The sequence below is a fragment of the Schistocerca piceifrons genome, chromosome 2 (assembly GCF_021461385.2).
Source record: "Schistocerca piceifrons isolate TAMUIC-IGC-003096 chromosome 2, iqSchPice1.1, whole genome shotgun sequence".
Lineage (NCBI taxonomy): Eukaryota > Metazoa > Arthropoda > Insecta > Orthoptera > Acrididae > Schistocerca > Schistocerca piceifrons.
The window spans coordinates 419,754,646-419,769,124 of NC_060139.1; the positions used below are offsets into that span (position 1 = coordinate 419,754,646).

Here is a 14,479-nt window from a genome sequence, read left to right on the forward strand (position 1 = left end):
AAAGTTATAGTTTTGTTTCAAGGAACAATATTCAGACATGTCGCTAGGACAAGATGTCAGCCTTGAATTACATACATATTACAAAATAAATCAAACCTTTGGTTTCTTCACAGCTGGTGAGTCACCTGTCCTTGGAGCTTTCTTTGACTTCTTTTTCCTCTTTGTATATGATTCTTCATAATCATAATCAGAGTCAGGATCCGGGTCATCAAATGCTTCCATTTCTTGCATATCCAATTCATCATAATACCAAGCATCCTGTACCAGAAAAATTATTTTCATTTTTGTAATGCTGAAGTTCTGAGTTACTGGTGTATGTGGGATATTAAGATAAATGAGTGTTTAGCAGGTTAAAAAATACACTGTTTCACATACATAACATAAAAATATTGCACAGAACACAAATACTTTTATAGATTGTGTTATAAATGATATGTTTAGTGAATCTAATTTGAAACTGACCAGAATAGTTTTGGTGCAGTGCTGGAATGGAATTGTTAAGGTGTCCATTTACAAAAAGGATAGATTGCAACTCACTGTAAAAATGAAACACTGAGATGCAAACAGGCACAATGAAAAGTTTGTTACACACTAAGCTTTAGGTAAAAACCTTCTTCAGAAAAGAAAGGACAACAAACACAGCTGTGGTCAGGAGTGGGGCAGGGAAGGAAGACGGATAGCAGAGTACAGGTAGGCGGAGAAGAGCACTGTCTGGTGGAGTGTGCTTCATGTAGAAGATGGCAGGACAAGCATTGGGAGGCTGTGGGGGAGGGCGGAGGAACAGGGAGCAGAAAAGGAGAAAAACAGAGAAGGGAAATGACTGCTGGGTGCCCTGGCAGAGACTGAGCACAATGAGGGTGAGGGAATTGGGAGGAAGTTATAGGACAGAGGGGGCAGAAACTGTTGGGCAGAGGGTGTGGTGTCAGTAGATTACCGGAAAATGAAGCCGGGATACTTTTGGGAGCGGAGAATGTGTTGTAAGGATAACTCCAATCTGCACAGTTCAGAAAAGTTGATGGTGGCGGGGAGGATCCAAATGGCCATTAAAATCAAGCATGTTATGTTCAGCTGCGTGTTGCACCACAGGGTAGTCTACTTTGCTCTTTGCCACAGTTTGGCAGTGGCCTCTCCGCCCAGTAGACAGCTGGTCAGTAGTCATATCAATACAAAAAGCTGTGCAATTATTGCAGTAGAGCTGATATGAGATATGGCTGCTTTCGCAGGTGGCCCGGCCTCTGACGGGGTAGGAGAAACCTGAGACAGTACTGGGATAGGAAGTGCTGGATGGGTGGTTAGGGGCAGGTCTAGCATCTGGGTCTTCATAGGGGTATGATCACTGTGGCAAAGGGTTGAGATTGAGAATGGCATAGGTATGGTCTAGGTTGTTGTGGAGGTTGGGTGGGCAACAGAACACCACTTTACGAGGGGTGGGAAGGATCTTGGCTTAGATATCCTTCATTTCAGGGCATGATGATCAAAGCCACAACAAAGAATGAGATTCAGTTGTTCCAGTCCGGGATGGCAGTGGGTGACGAAGTGGGCATTCCTTTGTAGCTGGTTCTTGGGGGTGTTGGCAGGATTGGGGTTGTGTGTTGATATGGCATGGGAAATCTGTTTGTGGACTAGATCTGGGGGATTGTGCCTGTTTGTGATGGCCTTTGTGACACCATCATACTGGGCAAGGGCGATTTTGTCACTGCAGATAAGCCATCTCCGTGTGGCCAGGCTGTATGGGAGCGACTTTTGGGTGTGGAAGGGATTGCAGCTGCCAAAATGCTGGTGGTGATGGTGACTGGTGAGTTTAATGTGAACAGAGGAAAGGATGGAGTCTTTGTGGAGGAGGTGGCCAACGACTAGGAAGGTGGCACTATGGGTTGAGGAGGACCAGCAGAAAAGCATATGGGAGAGAAGGTGTTGAGGTTGTGAAGGAATGAGGAAAGGGTGCCTTCACCCTGAATCCAGATCATGAAGATATCATCAATGAACCTAAATCAGACCAGTGGTTTGGGGTTTTGGAAAGCTAGGGCCTCACAAAGGTCTTTGCAGGCAAGCACTCTTCCACACACCTAGCCCACAAGCAGATTTCCCATGCCATATGCCCACACACCCCCAATCTTCCCACCATCATCAGGAACCAGCAAAGGAGCACAACCTTCATTACCCAATACTCCGCTGGACTGGAACAACTGAACAACATCCTTCATCAGGGCCTCGATTGTCTATCATCAAGCCCTGAAATGCGCCACTACCAACCTGCTGTCTACCAGGATTAATGACCATTGTCAAACTGTGGCCAAGAGCAAATTAGACCACTTTGTGGCACAACATGCAGCTAAACATACCATGCTTCCAGAATGAGATTTTCACACTGTAGTCAAGTGTGCACTAATACGAGATTTCCTGGCAGATTAAAACTGTTTGCCGGCCCAAGACTCGAACACGGGACCTTCACCTGCTGTGGGCAAGTTGTCTATGACTGGGCTACCCAAGCGTGTCTCGACCCATCCTCAGAGCATTACTTCCACCAGTACCTCATCTCCTACCATCACAGAAGTCTGCCTGCAAAACTCCTGCAGTCTCAGTCTGGCACACAGTTTTAATCTGGCAGGACGTTTCATAACTTGCTTGATTTTAATGGCTGCTTCACAACTCAGATCGTTTGAATCCTCCCCTTCATCACCAACTTTTCTGAACTATGCAGATGGGAGTTATCCTTACAATCCATTCTCCACTCCCAAAACTCATCCCGGCCTGAACCTACGATAATCTACTGTCTACACACCCTCCATACATCAGTTTCTGCCCCCCCTCTGTCTTATAATCTCTTCCAATTCACTTCACTCTCTGCCAAGGCATCCACCCGTCTTTTCCCCTCTCTGCTTCTCTCTTTTTCCATTCCCTGCTCATCCCCATCCCCCTCGACATAGCCTTTCGATGCTGCCAAACTTTGTCCTTCCCCTCCTACAGTAGTCCCTACACACACTGCCAGCCATCACTCTTCTCTTCCACCAACCATACTCTGTTATCCCTCCCCCTTTCCTGCTCCACTCCTGATTGCTGTTTTCATTCGATTCAACAGCTGCAGTCCAGCTAGAATGGCCGGGGATGGCAGTCATGTGCATGAGGGGTGCCCCCTTGTGTGAATGCGTGGTTTCCTTTCTTTTCTGAAGGGTCTGGTCAAAAGCTTAGTGTGTAACAATCTTTTCATTCTGTCTGCATTGCAATGTGTTGTCCTTATTGAAAGTAGCAATCAATATTTTCAGTAACTGCTACTGTTCCAAATTGGGCTTTCCATTGTAAGGTGTCCACTTCATTCATGAACTGAATTTTAAAAAAGTGAGTGAATTTTAATGCTAAAGTAATCCTGTATCTCTTCCAAGCATCAAAAAGACTAATGCTTATGTTAGGGCATGCACAAGGTAATGACTCAATTTTTTCCATAATTTGGAGTTTATGTACGATAATTTTTAGTTTCATAAACAAAACCATTGATGAAACTTCCTGGCATATTAAAACTGTGTGCCAAACATACTCAAATTCAGGACCTTTGCCTTTCCCGGGCAAGTGCTCTACTGACTGAGCTACCCAAGCATGACTCACGACATGTCCTCACAATTTCAATCATTCCAGTACCTAGTCTCCTACCTTCCAAATTTCACAGAACCTCGCATGCCAACCTTGCAGAGCTGGCACTTCTGGAAGAAAGGATACTGCAGGGACGTGGCTCAGCCACAACCTGGGGGGGAAGTTTCCAGAATTAAATTTTCACTCTGCAGCAGAGTGTGCACTAATATGAAACTTTGTGACATATTAAAACTGTGTGCCACATTGAGACTCTAACTTGGGATTGCCTTTTGTGGGCAAGTGCTCTACAGTCTGAGCTACCCAAGCACGACTCACGACCCATTCTCACAACTTCCAAACTTCGCAGAAGCTCTCCTAGGAACCTTGTGGAACTACCATTCCAGGAAGAAAGGACATTGCAGAGACATGGCTTAGCCACAGCCTTGGGGGTGTTCCCAAAATAAAATTTTCACTCAGTGCTGATACGAAACTTCCTGGCATATTATTTTAAGATCAGCAATCAGCAAACACTCCGCTGCAGAGTCAATATTTCATTCTGACAACATCCCCCAGGATGTGGCTAAGCCATTTATCTACAATATCCTTTCTTCCAAGGGGGCTAGCTCTGCACGGTTCACAGGAGACTTCTGTGAAGCCTGGAAGGTAGGAGATGCGGTACTGACAGATTAAAGCTATGAGGATGAATTGTGAGTCGTGTTGGGTAGCTCAGTCGGTAGAGCACTTGCCCACAAAAGGAAAAGGTCCCGAGTTCGAGTCTCGGTCCAGACAGTTTTAATATGCCAGGAGGTTTCATATCAGTGCACACTCTGCTGCCGAGTGAAGATTTTATTCTGAAAACTGTTCATAACTATGAAAAACTGCTATGTTCACTGTCAAACTTTCACCAACATCAACAATTACAATACCAAACATATGTTTACACACAATTAATCAAATACTCTGTGAACTTTGACGATCAATATAAAATCTTGAGGGATATGATTCGGCATTTACAATTAGATATATGTAGCAGTTTCGTGTTTGTGATTCATTCATTCACACATTCATCTGAGCATCTGTAAACTGTATCAGGAAAAAGAATCTTCAGGAATGTGAAATGAGTCAAATTACACATTAAAAGGAAGAAGCAGCCAATGCAGGGCATATCTGTAATGGTCACTAATATACATTTCTCACAACTGGTAATCTATTCACACTAACACAAGCATAAAAGCAGCAGTTTTGTAAAAAAAAAAATATTCTTCCGTTTTTATCATTATCTCTCATCACTTGTAAAGCAGTGGATAATGGGGAGACAGTGTTTATATGTCTTTCTGCTGAGAGACATGGTGTGTGTGTGGGATGAGTGTCTTTTTCTTTGGATCATGTCTGCTCTTTACTCTTTTATAAGAATACTTACAAGCATAGATGACTGTTAGTTATTTGCAAGTTACGCAGACAATAATTGTGATCTCTCAGTATGACGCAGAATGAGTCAATCAGCTTACAATTGTGATACACCCTCTCAGTTTTAGTCTGCCAGGAAGTTTCTGATGACAGTTTACATGATTGTCTTTTACACACACACACACACACACACACACACACACACACACACACACACGCACGCACGCACGCACACGCACGCGTGCTCACGCACAATCACTCTTCATTATTACTCATTCAGATATTTTCCTATGCAGCTGGGGATCTCACGCTGGTATAATTTCAATTTATATTTGTAGCTAATTTTATTATGTAAGACATTCTTCACATGACTGGGAAAGCAGTCAATGATCTTTATGGTTGAATAGATCACTATATTGTGTGCCACACTAAGGCTGAGTGAAGGATAGTATAAGTCATTTCTCCGTTTAGCATTTTATTTATGAATGTTAATGTTGTTTTTAAACTGGGATTGGTTGTTGACAACAAACTTCATGCAGTAACAAATGTACTGTCAGACCACAGTAAGCTTGGACGTTTACATTAAAAAGCAGACACCACATTTTAGCCTTGCTACTTCTGTGCAGTAAACACTTTCTTCTTTAACGAAACATTGGGCCAAAATATGATGTTCTAACATATTGTTGAATGAAAATAGAAAAAAATGAAACTAATTATTGGCATTTTCATCCCAAAAGATTGTTACTATCCATAATACAAAAGTTGAAGAGCTTAGACTTTGAAGTAGGTCTTTAACAAGTGACTATCAGCACAGATTCATGTGAATAAAAACATCTCAAAATTTAGAATATTCTGTTTAGTTTATTGATTTTTATTCTTGCATAGTTTCTAACAGTGTGATCAGACCTTGTGCTTTTGCAATGGGCAGTTAATCATTTTCACTTTTTTAAATTGTTGCAGTTTCTCCATTGTGTCTGATTATAATACTTGCATAATTAATAAAGAGACAATTTCAGGATCTTGGATGTAAAATGAGTGACCATTCACGAATAACAAGAACAAGAGGGTACACCATACCAATACTTTTGGTGTAACTATAGTGATTATTTCCTTTTTGAAGACACTGTTTCACTGTATACACTCCCCGAGTCTACTGAATTGACACTATGCCTTCTTTTAGTTTGTTAAGAAGACAGTTCCTAGCAATGCCTCTGATACCATTACATTCAAACTTTTCTGGGCTAATAATGTGAACTCTACAATCAAGTGCTTTCAACAAGTTACAGAAAATACCAGTAGACAATATTTTCTCATTTAAATTTTGTACAATCCAATTTGAAAACTGGGACTTTGCACATGGAGAGACCCATTCACAATCCAAACTGAAGCTGATGTTACCTTATTTTGGGTTGGATGAGTTACTGTTCTTGCATAAATAATCTTTTCCAGTAACTCCGAGGAGTTGGTAAGATGTGAGACTGAATGGTAATTATCAAAATCTTGCTACCTTTTTGTCCATTTGTCTGACAATAGCATATTTCAACCTGCGAGGATAGTAATAGTCTTGTATTGCATATGCAACTGAGCCAAAGGTGCCCATACAACAGTTTGTGGGGCGGGGGGGGGGGGGGGGGCATCTTTTTAAGTAATAATACTGACACTTAAATAATCTTCTTATCTTCTTGAAAGAAAGACACCTGACTACACTACAATTTTTCACCTTTCCTGAGAGCTTTGGGGGTTGGGGGGGGGGGGGGGGGCGCCTTCCCCATTACCCCCAGGTATGGATGCCCTGGGACTGAATACATTGCAAGTATGTGAAGAGCATGATTTTAATAATTGACATGAGGTGGTATCAACCTTGAGAGTTTTTGCTTTTGAGGGAGTTAATTATATTCTTAATTTCTTTGGCAGAGCATGGAGTAATTTGATTTGGCTGTATGTAAGTGGCATTGAGACTGGTTCTTGCGTTTAGTGTATTGTTTTTTATCCTTTGAATTGCCCATCATAAACTTCTGAGCTGTTTCCAGGGAATGGTAAGTAAATATATTGACTGTCTGACTGCTATCATTTACTATTTGGCATTTCTTTTAATAACTAAATCCTCACATTCCTTAACTGATTTTCGAATTTCTCTTTTGAAAATTTCTTATACAGATTTAGATTTATTATTTGAATGGTTAATTTCAGACATTATGCCGAGGTTTATTTTTTTATTTTGTAATTAATTTACTTACTACAGTACACTCTTCCCTAAAATTGGAAACCAGTCCTATTTGTTTGCACAACTTCTTCACATAATTTTAGTTTTCTTACACACACTATTTTGATTCCTTTTGTAATCCATAAAGCAGTACTTTTATCTCAGTACTGTCATACTTCATTGATTTCTTTGGAAAGAAAATGTCAGAGATTGATGAAAACCCACCTAGGTTTTGAATTGATTATCTGTTACATCACACACATCAGTCCACTCAGGTTACCATATGGCTGCCTTGGAAATTTCCTTTTCCTCTCCACTAACCATGATGCCACTTCACTGTAATCAGGGAGTTATTAGGTGTGACTAGTTGTGCAGCATGGCCAGAGATGATATTCTATAAATGATTCGGTGTTCACTTACAAATATATAAGTGTATTGCTGTTGTCTGCTATGCTTCGCACTTCTGGTGGCAAAAAACAAAAATATATGTCAAGTTATAAATGTAATTCCCAAATTGTTTCTTTTACCTGGATATTTCAGAAAGTTCATTTCAAAATTTAAATCTCCGCTGATCATCACATTTCCTTTCTTTTGTCAGTTAAGTGGTACAACAAATCAATTTTTTATATGCAGGGTGTTTCACAATTCCTATTACAGGCCTCTAGAGATTGTAGAGGGAACTTTATGTACCAAGTTTTGACAAGGAACTCATGTCCGTAAATGTCGATGTAGCACGAGTCCATAAGGTCCCCTGTAAACATGAAAGTCAAATCACAGTGTCAAAAGTCATTTCCTATGCAAATTGGCACATTTCACTTGACAAGGAGCTTACAATGCCACTAACATTCAACCAACACTAGTGATTTGATCTTCTTTCAGTTGAGCCCTGTCATGGCCTCATCTGAACAATGGGCTGGTATCACAGCAAGTAAGTTTTGTATTGTCCATGATATCATATAGATCGGGGTTCTAAGGTAACGAGATCTGAATCATTTCATTAGAATAAAAGTGGGAGATTTCAAAGTGATCCAGTCTCAAACATATTTTACATCTAAACAGTACATTTCCAGACATGGATTCCTTACCAAAACTTTATCTAGTAAATCATCTCTACAACCCCAAAAATCCTGTAATGGGAATTGTGAAACATCCCATATATCAAAATTTCCCAGTGGAGGTTGTTTATTGTAAAAATTACAAATAAGTTTTTCAGTGGTAGCAATTCACAAACACATATTTCATATTGTTGGTCTAAGCACAAGCAACTTGATGCTGTTTTTAAAATACATGACAATACCTCAAGTTCTCCACACATTCCCTATGGGAATAAAAAGTTAGCTAATTTATTGTCCTCTGTGTTTATCATACTGATTCCTGTACTTACACTGGGCTCAAATAGATACAAGTCATCAAATTTCTTTTGACACCGTAGACCATGTAAAAAGACAAAAAGTCCATTGATTTTATTTTTTAGTCATCAAAGAAACTGATGGGCCATGGTAACTTTATTCATGAAAACTTCTTTAGTGTTTGATACTACATTTAGCTCAACTTCTTTTCTAACAGCATGACTGAATGAGGTATTAAGCCAAGGCACACCTCTCACACCCATAACAGCAAGAATTTTATCATTGGTGACAGTGACGCTCCTTATCTTTTCAGTTAGCATTTCTGCTAAACTATCTTTCCCTCTCCTGGAAAGGGTTAGATTATATCTTATGTACTCCCACCTGCCAACATCAGCAACTGGCGAAACACCACAGTGAGCCACACTCAAAATCAGTCTCATCCTCATCAATTCCTGGTTAACTTGGCTTACAGCTTTATTTATACCAGGTACATCATGCTGCTATAGAACCTCAACAAAATCCACATGTGTGTGGGATTACTGCACCCAGCTTACCACTGCCACTCCTCAGATTATATTCTTTGGCCTGCCTGTTGCTTGCTCCACCAGCTACCAATATTGGATCTTATGTACTCAAATCCTTTATTACCTGCTGTCGAAGGCTAGCATTAGGTTTTACAGCACTTGTAACCAGGTACCTTAATCTTAATTTCTCTCGCAGCTCTTCGCCTACACTCCTCCCATGGCACCTGCCTAGCAGTAAGTACTATTACTACTCAACTCTGTTTACAAACCATCATTATTAGTCTGCTGCATCCTATTTTCTTCTACAAATGAATGAGGCTCCTCTTCTTCCACAGGTAACAGGATATACCTGTTTGTGGGTAAGTATAATGGTAACAGAATTATAAAACTACTCTCTTTTTTTACCTTTTTCCCATTACTGTTTCCCACATTCTGCTTTATTTACCACCTCAATTGTTCTATTTCTTTTCCATGACCTCAGTCTTCATCCGAAGAGTACAATACTTCCCCCCCCCTGTTCTGTGATACTACCGTCTTTTAAGCAACCCCTTCATATGCATAACAGATCCTCATTAGGAACCTTTTACCTTTTGTTCTGTCCCACTGCATATGTCCCAATGAAACCACAATCCTCATGCAGCAATCCCATGCCAAGGTCTGTGACAGCTGACGTATGTACACACAAAACATCCAATTCCTGTAAATTACAGGCTGGTAGGGTGTGGATGTGGAGCTCCCAACTGATATCATCTCAGATGACAGCTGCCACCCATTTCATACCACGAAGTCCCTTCCATACAGCCACCAGTGGTTGTCGCATCTGCAGTGACGAGCAGCCCCTCTCTAAATATACCGAGGATCTCACTGAAGCCTTCACTGACAGTAATTATCCTCCCATCCTTGTGCAAAAACAAATCTCCTGTGCCTTATCTTTCCAGTCTCCCACCACATCCCGAAGTCCCACAGTGTGGCCACAGAGGAGCAGTCCCCTCGTAACTCAGTACCATACGGGACTGGAGCAACTGAATTACATTCTCTGGCAGAGTTTCGATTACCTCTCATCATGCCCTGAAATGAGAAATGTCCTACCCACTATCCTTCCGACCCCTCCTACTGTGGTATTCCGCCATCCACCGAGCCTACACAATATACTCGTCCATCCTTACACAACCCCTGCTCCCAATCTCTTACCTCATGGCTCATACCCCTGTAACAGACCTAGATGCAAGACCTGTCCCATACACCTCCTACCACCACCTACTCCAGTCCGGTTACTAACATTACCTATCGCATTAAAGGCAGGGCTACCTGTGAAACCATTCATGTGATCTACAAGCTAATCTGCAACCACTGTGCTGCATTCTATGTAGGCATGACAACCAACAAGCTGTCTGTCCACATGAACGGCCACCAACAAACTGTGTCCAAAAAACAAGTGGACCACCCTGTAGCTGAACACGCTGCCAAACATGCTACCCCTCATCTCAATGACTGCTTCACAGCCTGTGCCATATGGATCCTTCCTACCAACACCAGCTTTTCTGAATTGCGCAGGTGGGAACTTTCCCTGCAATACATCCTATGTTCCCGTAACCCTCCTGGCCTCACTCTTCGTTAGTCACTGTACTCACCTATCCAGCCCCCTCCCTGTTCCCATTCCAGCACAACACAGCCGTCATTTCACCGCCACACCCAGTCTTTTAATTTCTTTTTATTTATTTCTCTCCTTTCTGATACTTACCCCCTCCCCCCCCCCTTCGTACCTTCTCTACTACCCTCCGTCTAAATTGCAACACTTCACTTCACTGTCCGCCACTCCTGCCATACTATCCCTTCCCCTCCCCGCCCCAGCCTCCTCCTTACCCCCACCCAGTCACCACTCCCATCATGCATTGGTGCTGCTGCTCGCAGTATAGTTTCAGCTCTCTGAGACTGCATATGTGTGTGCAAGTTGCACTTGCGTGAGTGTGTCTGTGCACGTGTGTGTATTTAGTATGTGTGTCTACTGCTGAAAAAGGCCTTAATGGCTGAAAGCTGTGATTGTGTGAATCTTTTTATTGTGCCTATCGCGGCTCAGCATCTCCACTATATGGTGAGTAGCAACTTTGCTTCTCTCGTATTGTAATGTTGATTCTCATAGATATGCATTAACAAATTAGGCCTACCAGCAGTGAATTCACTGAGTAACCTTCCTTGTATCACTTAAACAAAATAAAACTTAAAGTCAGTTTGTGTACATAAACACCAAGTACTCTGATACTTAGTCTTTCAAATAAAATGGAAATACAAACAAATCAATCTCATGTAAGTTTTTTCTTAGTTCATCACAAACCAATTTACGAAACTAATGCCGAAATAGGCTCTTACCAAATAATACTGACAAAATTAACTGTTGATACACACTCAGCACACCAACTTCACAGCAGTACAAACAACAGTTAAGACCACAGAGTTACAGTTCTAAAGCCTAATCAACGTCCTACCTTCTCCATATTGCAGCCATTTGCCTTCTTTAACTCCTGAATTTTTGCTTTTCTCAACAAAAATTTGCACACTCTATGCCATACGGGAGGATTACAAAACAAGTTTATGCCAAACAATTGTGACGTACATTGTGTTTCAACTTCATGTGAACCTTTACCGCATTTACGTAGGTACCACATCAAAGCGATACAGTTTGTCTTTAAACTAAAGAACTCAGTTTCATAATAATGCTTTAGAGGCTGCAAGCATTACCCCTAGACATTTTATTAAACTACTTTAAATGAGCATGTTCACATAATGGTGCAAGTGTTCTATCTTACACACTGTTAGTTCCCACATTCTTACATCGGGACATGGCTAAGATCAGTAGATGATATTGAGAAGAAATAATCTGCCATGGCCTCCCCAACAGCCAGATTTGATTATTGTCAAGTTTCTGTTGTGTGCACTGCTAAAACAATCGACAGGCTGTTACCTTACTCTGGGACCACTCAGGAATTGGGACAGATTCTTAGTAAAAACAACTTACTGATCACCATTAACAGTTTATATGCACAGGTTTCCCCAAAAATTCTGGTTTGAGTGCCGAGAGACAGCCTGTGCATTTAAGAACCTATGAGGCACAGAAAAATCTTTTCCAGCCACACTACTTCAATACAGAAAAATTATCTAGAAATAAATTATATATGTAAATTATACTGAGGTTCAGGGCATCACCAACAGATCCTATTTGACATAGTGTCAAACTAGTACTGGTCAGTAAAGCTCGAACATTTATGACAATAATGATATAAACAATAACACTATAATGAAGAATAGCCAGGAAAAAAATCTACTTTGCAAGTACCAGCTGACAACATACAGACAAAAGGAGACAACATAATAGCTTCAGAGATAGAGATTTATTCGAATGAGAAGAGAATTTTTGGAAAATATATCAGTATTCATGGATTTCAGAGACATGGAGATTTTAAAACAGCAAGTTACAGCTTGCAAAGAAAATATTTGACAGGATAGAGATAAGGGAATGAAACTCTGAAAATACGAAACTGCTAGCAACTGTAAAAGTGAAAGAAATAGATGGAGAAGAAACAGCCAGGGACAGAAAAAATAAGAATCATAATATACGACAAAAAAGAAAAAGAAGTGAATGAATGGTAGAAATGAAAGCAGAGGATGTTCGATGCGCATAGCAGACAAATTACAGGTGTCTTCCTTAATGGAATGACGGTTCAGAGTACTTAGGGCATTTTCTTCATGAAGCATGCCTTACAGGTACTTGAAGATAACACAATATTGTCTTGAAATTGGTTGTATATACATGAGATAAATCTCAAAATAAAATAATAAATACTGCTGTAAGGGAAATTGATTTTCACTGGAATAAATAAATAATAGCCAGAAGCCCTATGAATATTTGGTACATAGTTGGCTCCAAGAAAATGAAATTTATGATGTCTTCCACAATCATGATGGGGAGGTCCATCACACAGTGGAAATTAAGGTACACTGTAGCACTAGCAAACTTGTAATGAGTGTGGCAGGAGATTATGTCAAAAAATGATACAGCTCTATGCCATTAATTTGGCTTACCGTCAGGTATCACAAAACGTGGCATAGTGTCAAAACCATAATACATTTCACATGCATAATATTATTTGTTGATACGACAAAATCTATTGCCATATATTATGATAAAACATTTCAGTTCTTTGTTCTTAATGTGCAACTGTTGCTTACAGATGTCATCGCTCTTTGATCATGACATGAAAAAGATTGGCCTAAAGCTGTAACAAATTATTTTGTGTTAATTATGGGAACAGTTAACTGCAATGGAGAAATAACACTGTAACACAATTTCAAAAGCACTCTGCACCTCTTATGGCTCAAATTAGTACACACTAAATTAATGATTTGTATCACATTACAGATAATGGCAATCAAGAAGCACAAATAAGTAATGTGTTTCCTTACAAACAACTTTTGTCCTGTATTGCTCTGTCATTATGTTCTGAGAAAATCTGTAGGACTGATGATGAATGAATCCTCAATGAACACTTTTCTGTTCTGCTTGCATTTTTTGTTACTGGGTACTCTGTGTCCACATTACATCCATACTCTGAAAAACACTGTGAAGTGTGTGTGGCAGAGCGTACATCCCTCAAAGCAAATATTAGGATCTCTTCTCATTCTATTCGCATATGGAGTGTAGGAAGAATGACTTTTAAAATGTCTCTGTGTGTTCTGTAATTGGTACACTCTTGTCTTTGCGCCTCCTATTGGAGAGATAGATAAGAGTCTGTCATACATTCCCAGATTAGTCACTTAATACTGGTGCTTGAAACTTTATAAGTGGGCTTCCCACAATAGTTGAAGTCTCTCACCAAGCATGGAAATTCATGTATACTCAGATTCAATATGTCACACCTTCTTGGTATATGTTCAATAACCTCTCTAACAAGGAAAGGTATCCACAGGGGTGATAAACTTTTTGAAACTGTCTACATGGTGATGTAGGTTAAGATCCCAGGTATCACACACTGCAACCATTCACTCTGGTGGGCCCTCATTTGCGACTAATTGATGAAAAAAGAAATTCGGAATTTTGTATGATACGTAATAGCAGTAGAATAGTCCTTTTGTGTAGTCTGGCTGCATGGTGTAATGGATAAGGTAACAGCTTTGCATGCAGGAGGTTGTAGGTACAGTTCTCATCAGATGCAGCTTTCTTTTTTTAGATATTTAAACCTTTATAGAAATTACTCAATCATTATTTTTATTCAATTAATTGGTTTGAATGTAATTTTTATTTCCACTCCATTGTCATACCATTTTGAACACCACATCAACTTTTTTATTTGTTTCATTTTTTCTATATGTCATCCTGTTTCCAAACAGAATTTTTGTGAATGTGAATTTAATTATATTTATCTATAATAACATTTAAT

The 14,479-nt window shown here is 40.2% G+C and overlaps 1 protein-coding gene across 2 annotated transcripts in view; it reads right to left on the minus strand.

Annotated features, from left to right (window-relative positions):
• LOC124778018 (zinc finger protein ubi-d4) overlaps positions 1-14,479 on the minus strand; it is a 249,386-nt gene that overhangs the window by 116,471 nt on the left and 118,436 nt on the right. For both annotated transcript variants that reach the window (XM_047253596.1, XM_047253595.1), the window contains exon 5: positions 97-258. In XM_047253596.1, coding sequence (XP_047109552.1) covers positions 97-258 — 162 coding nt within the window. The remainder of the gene's footprint in view (positions 1-96; positions 259-14,479) is intronic.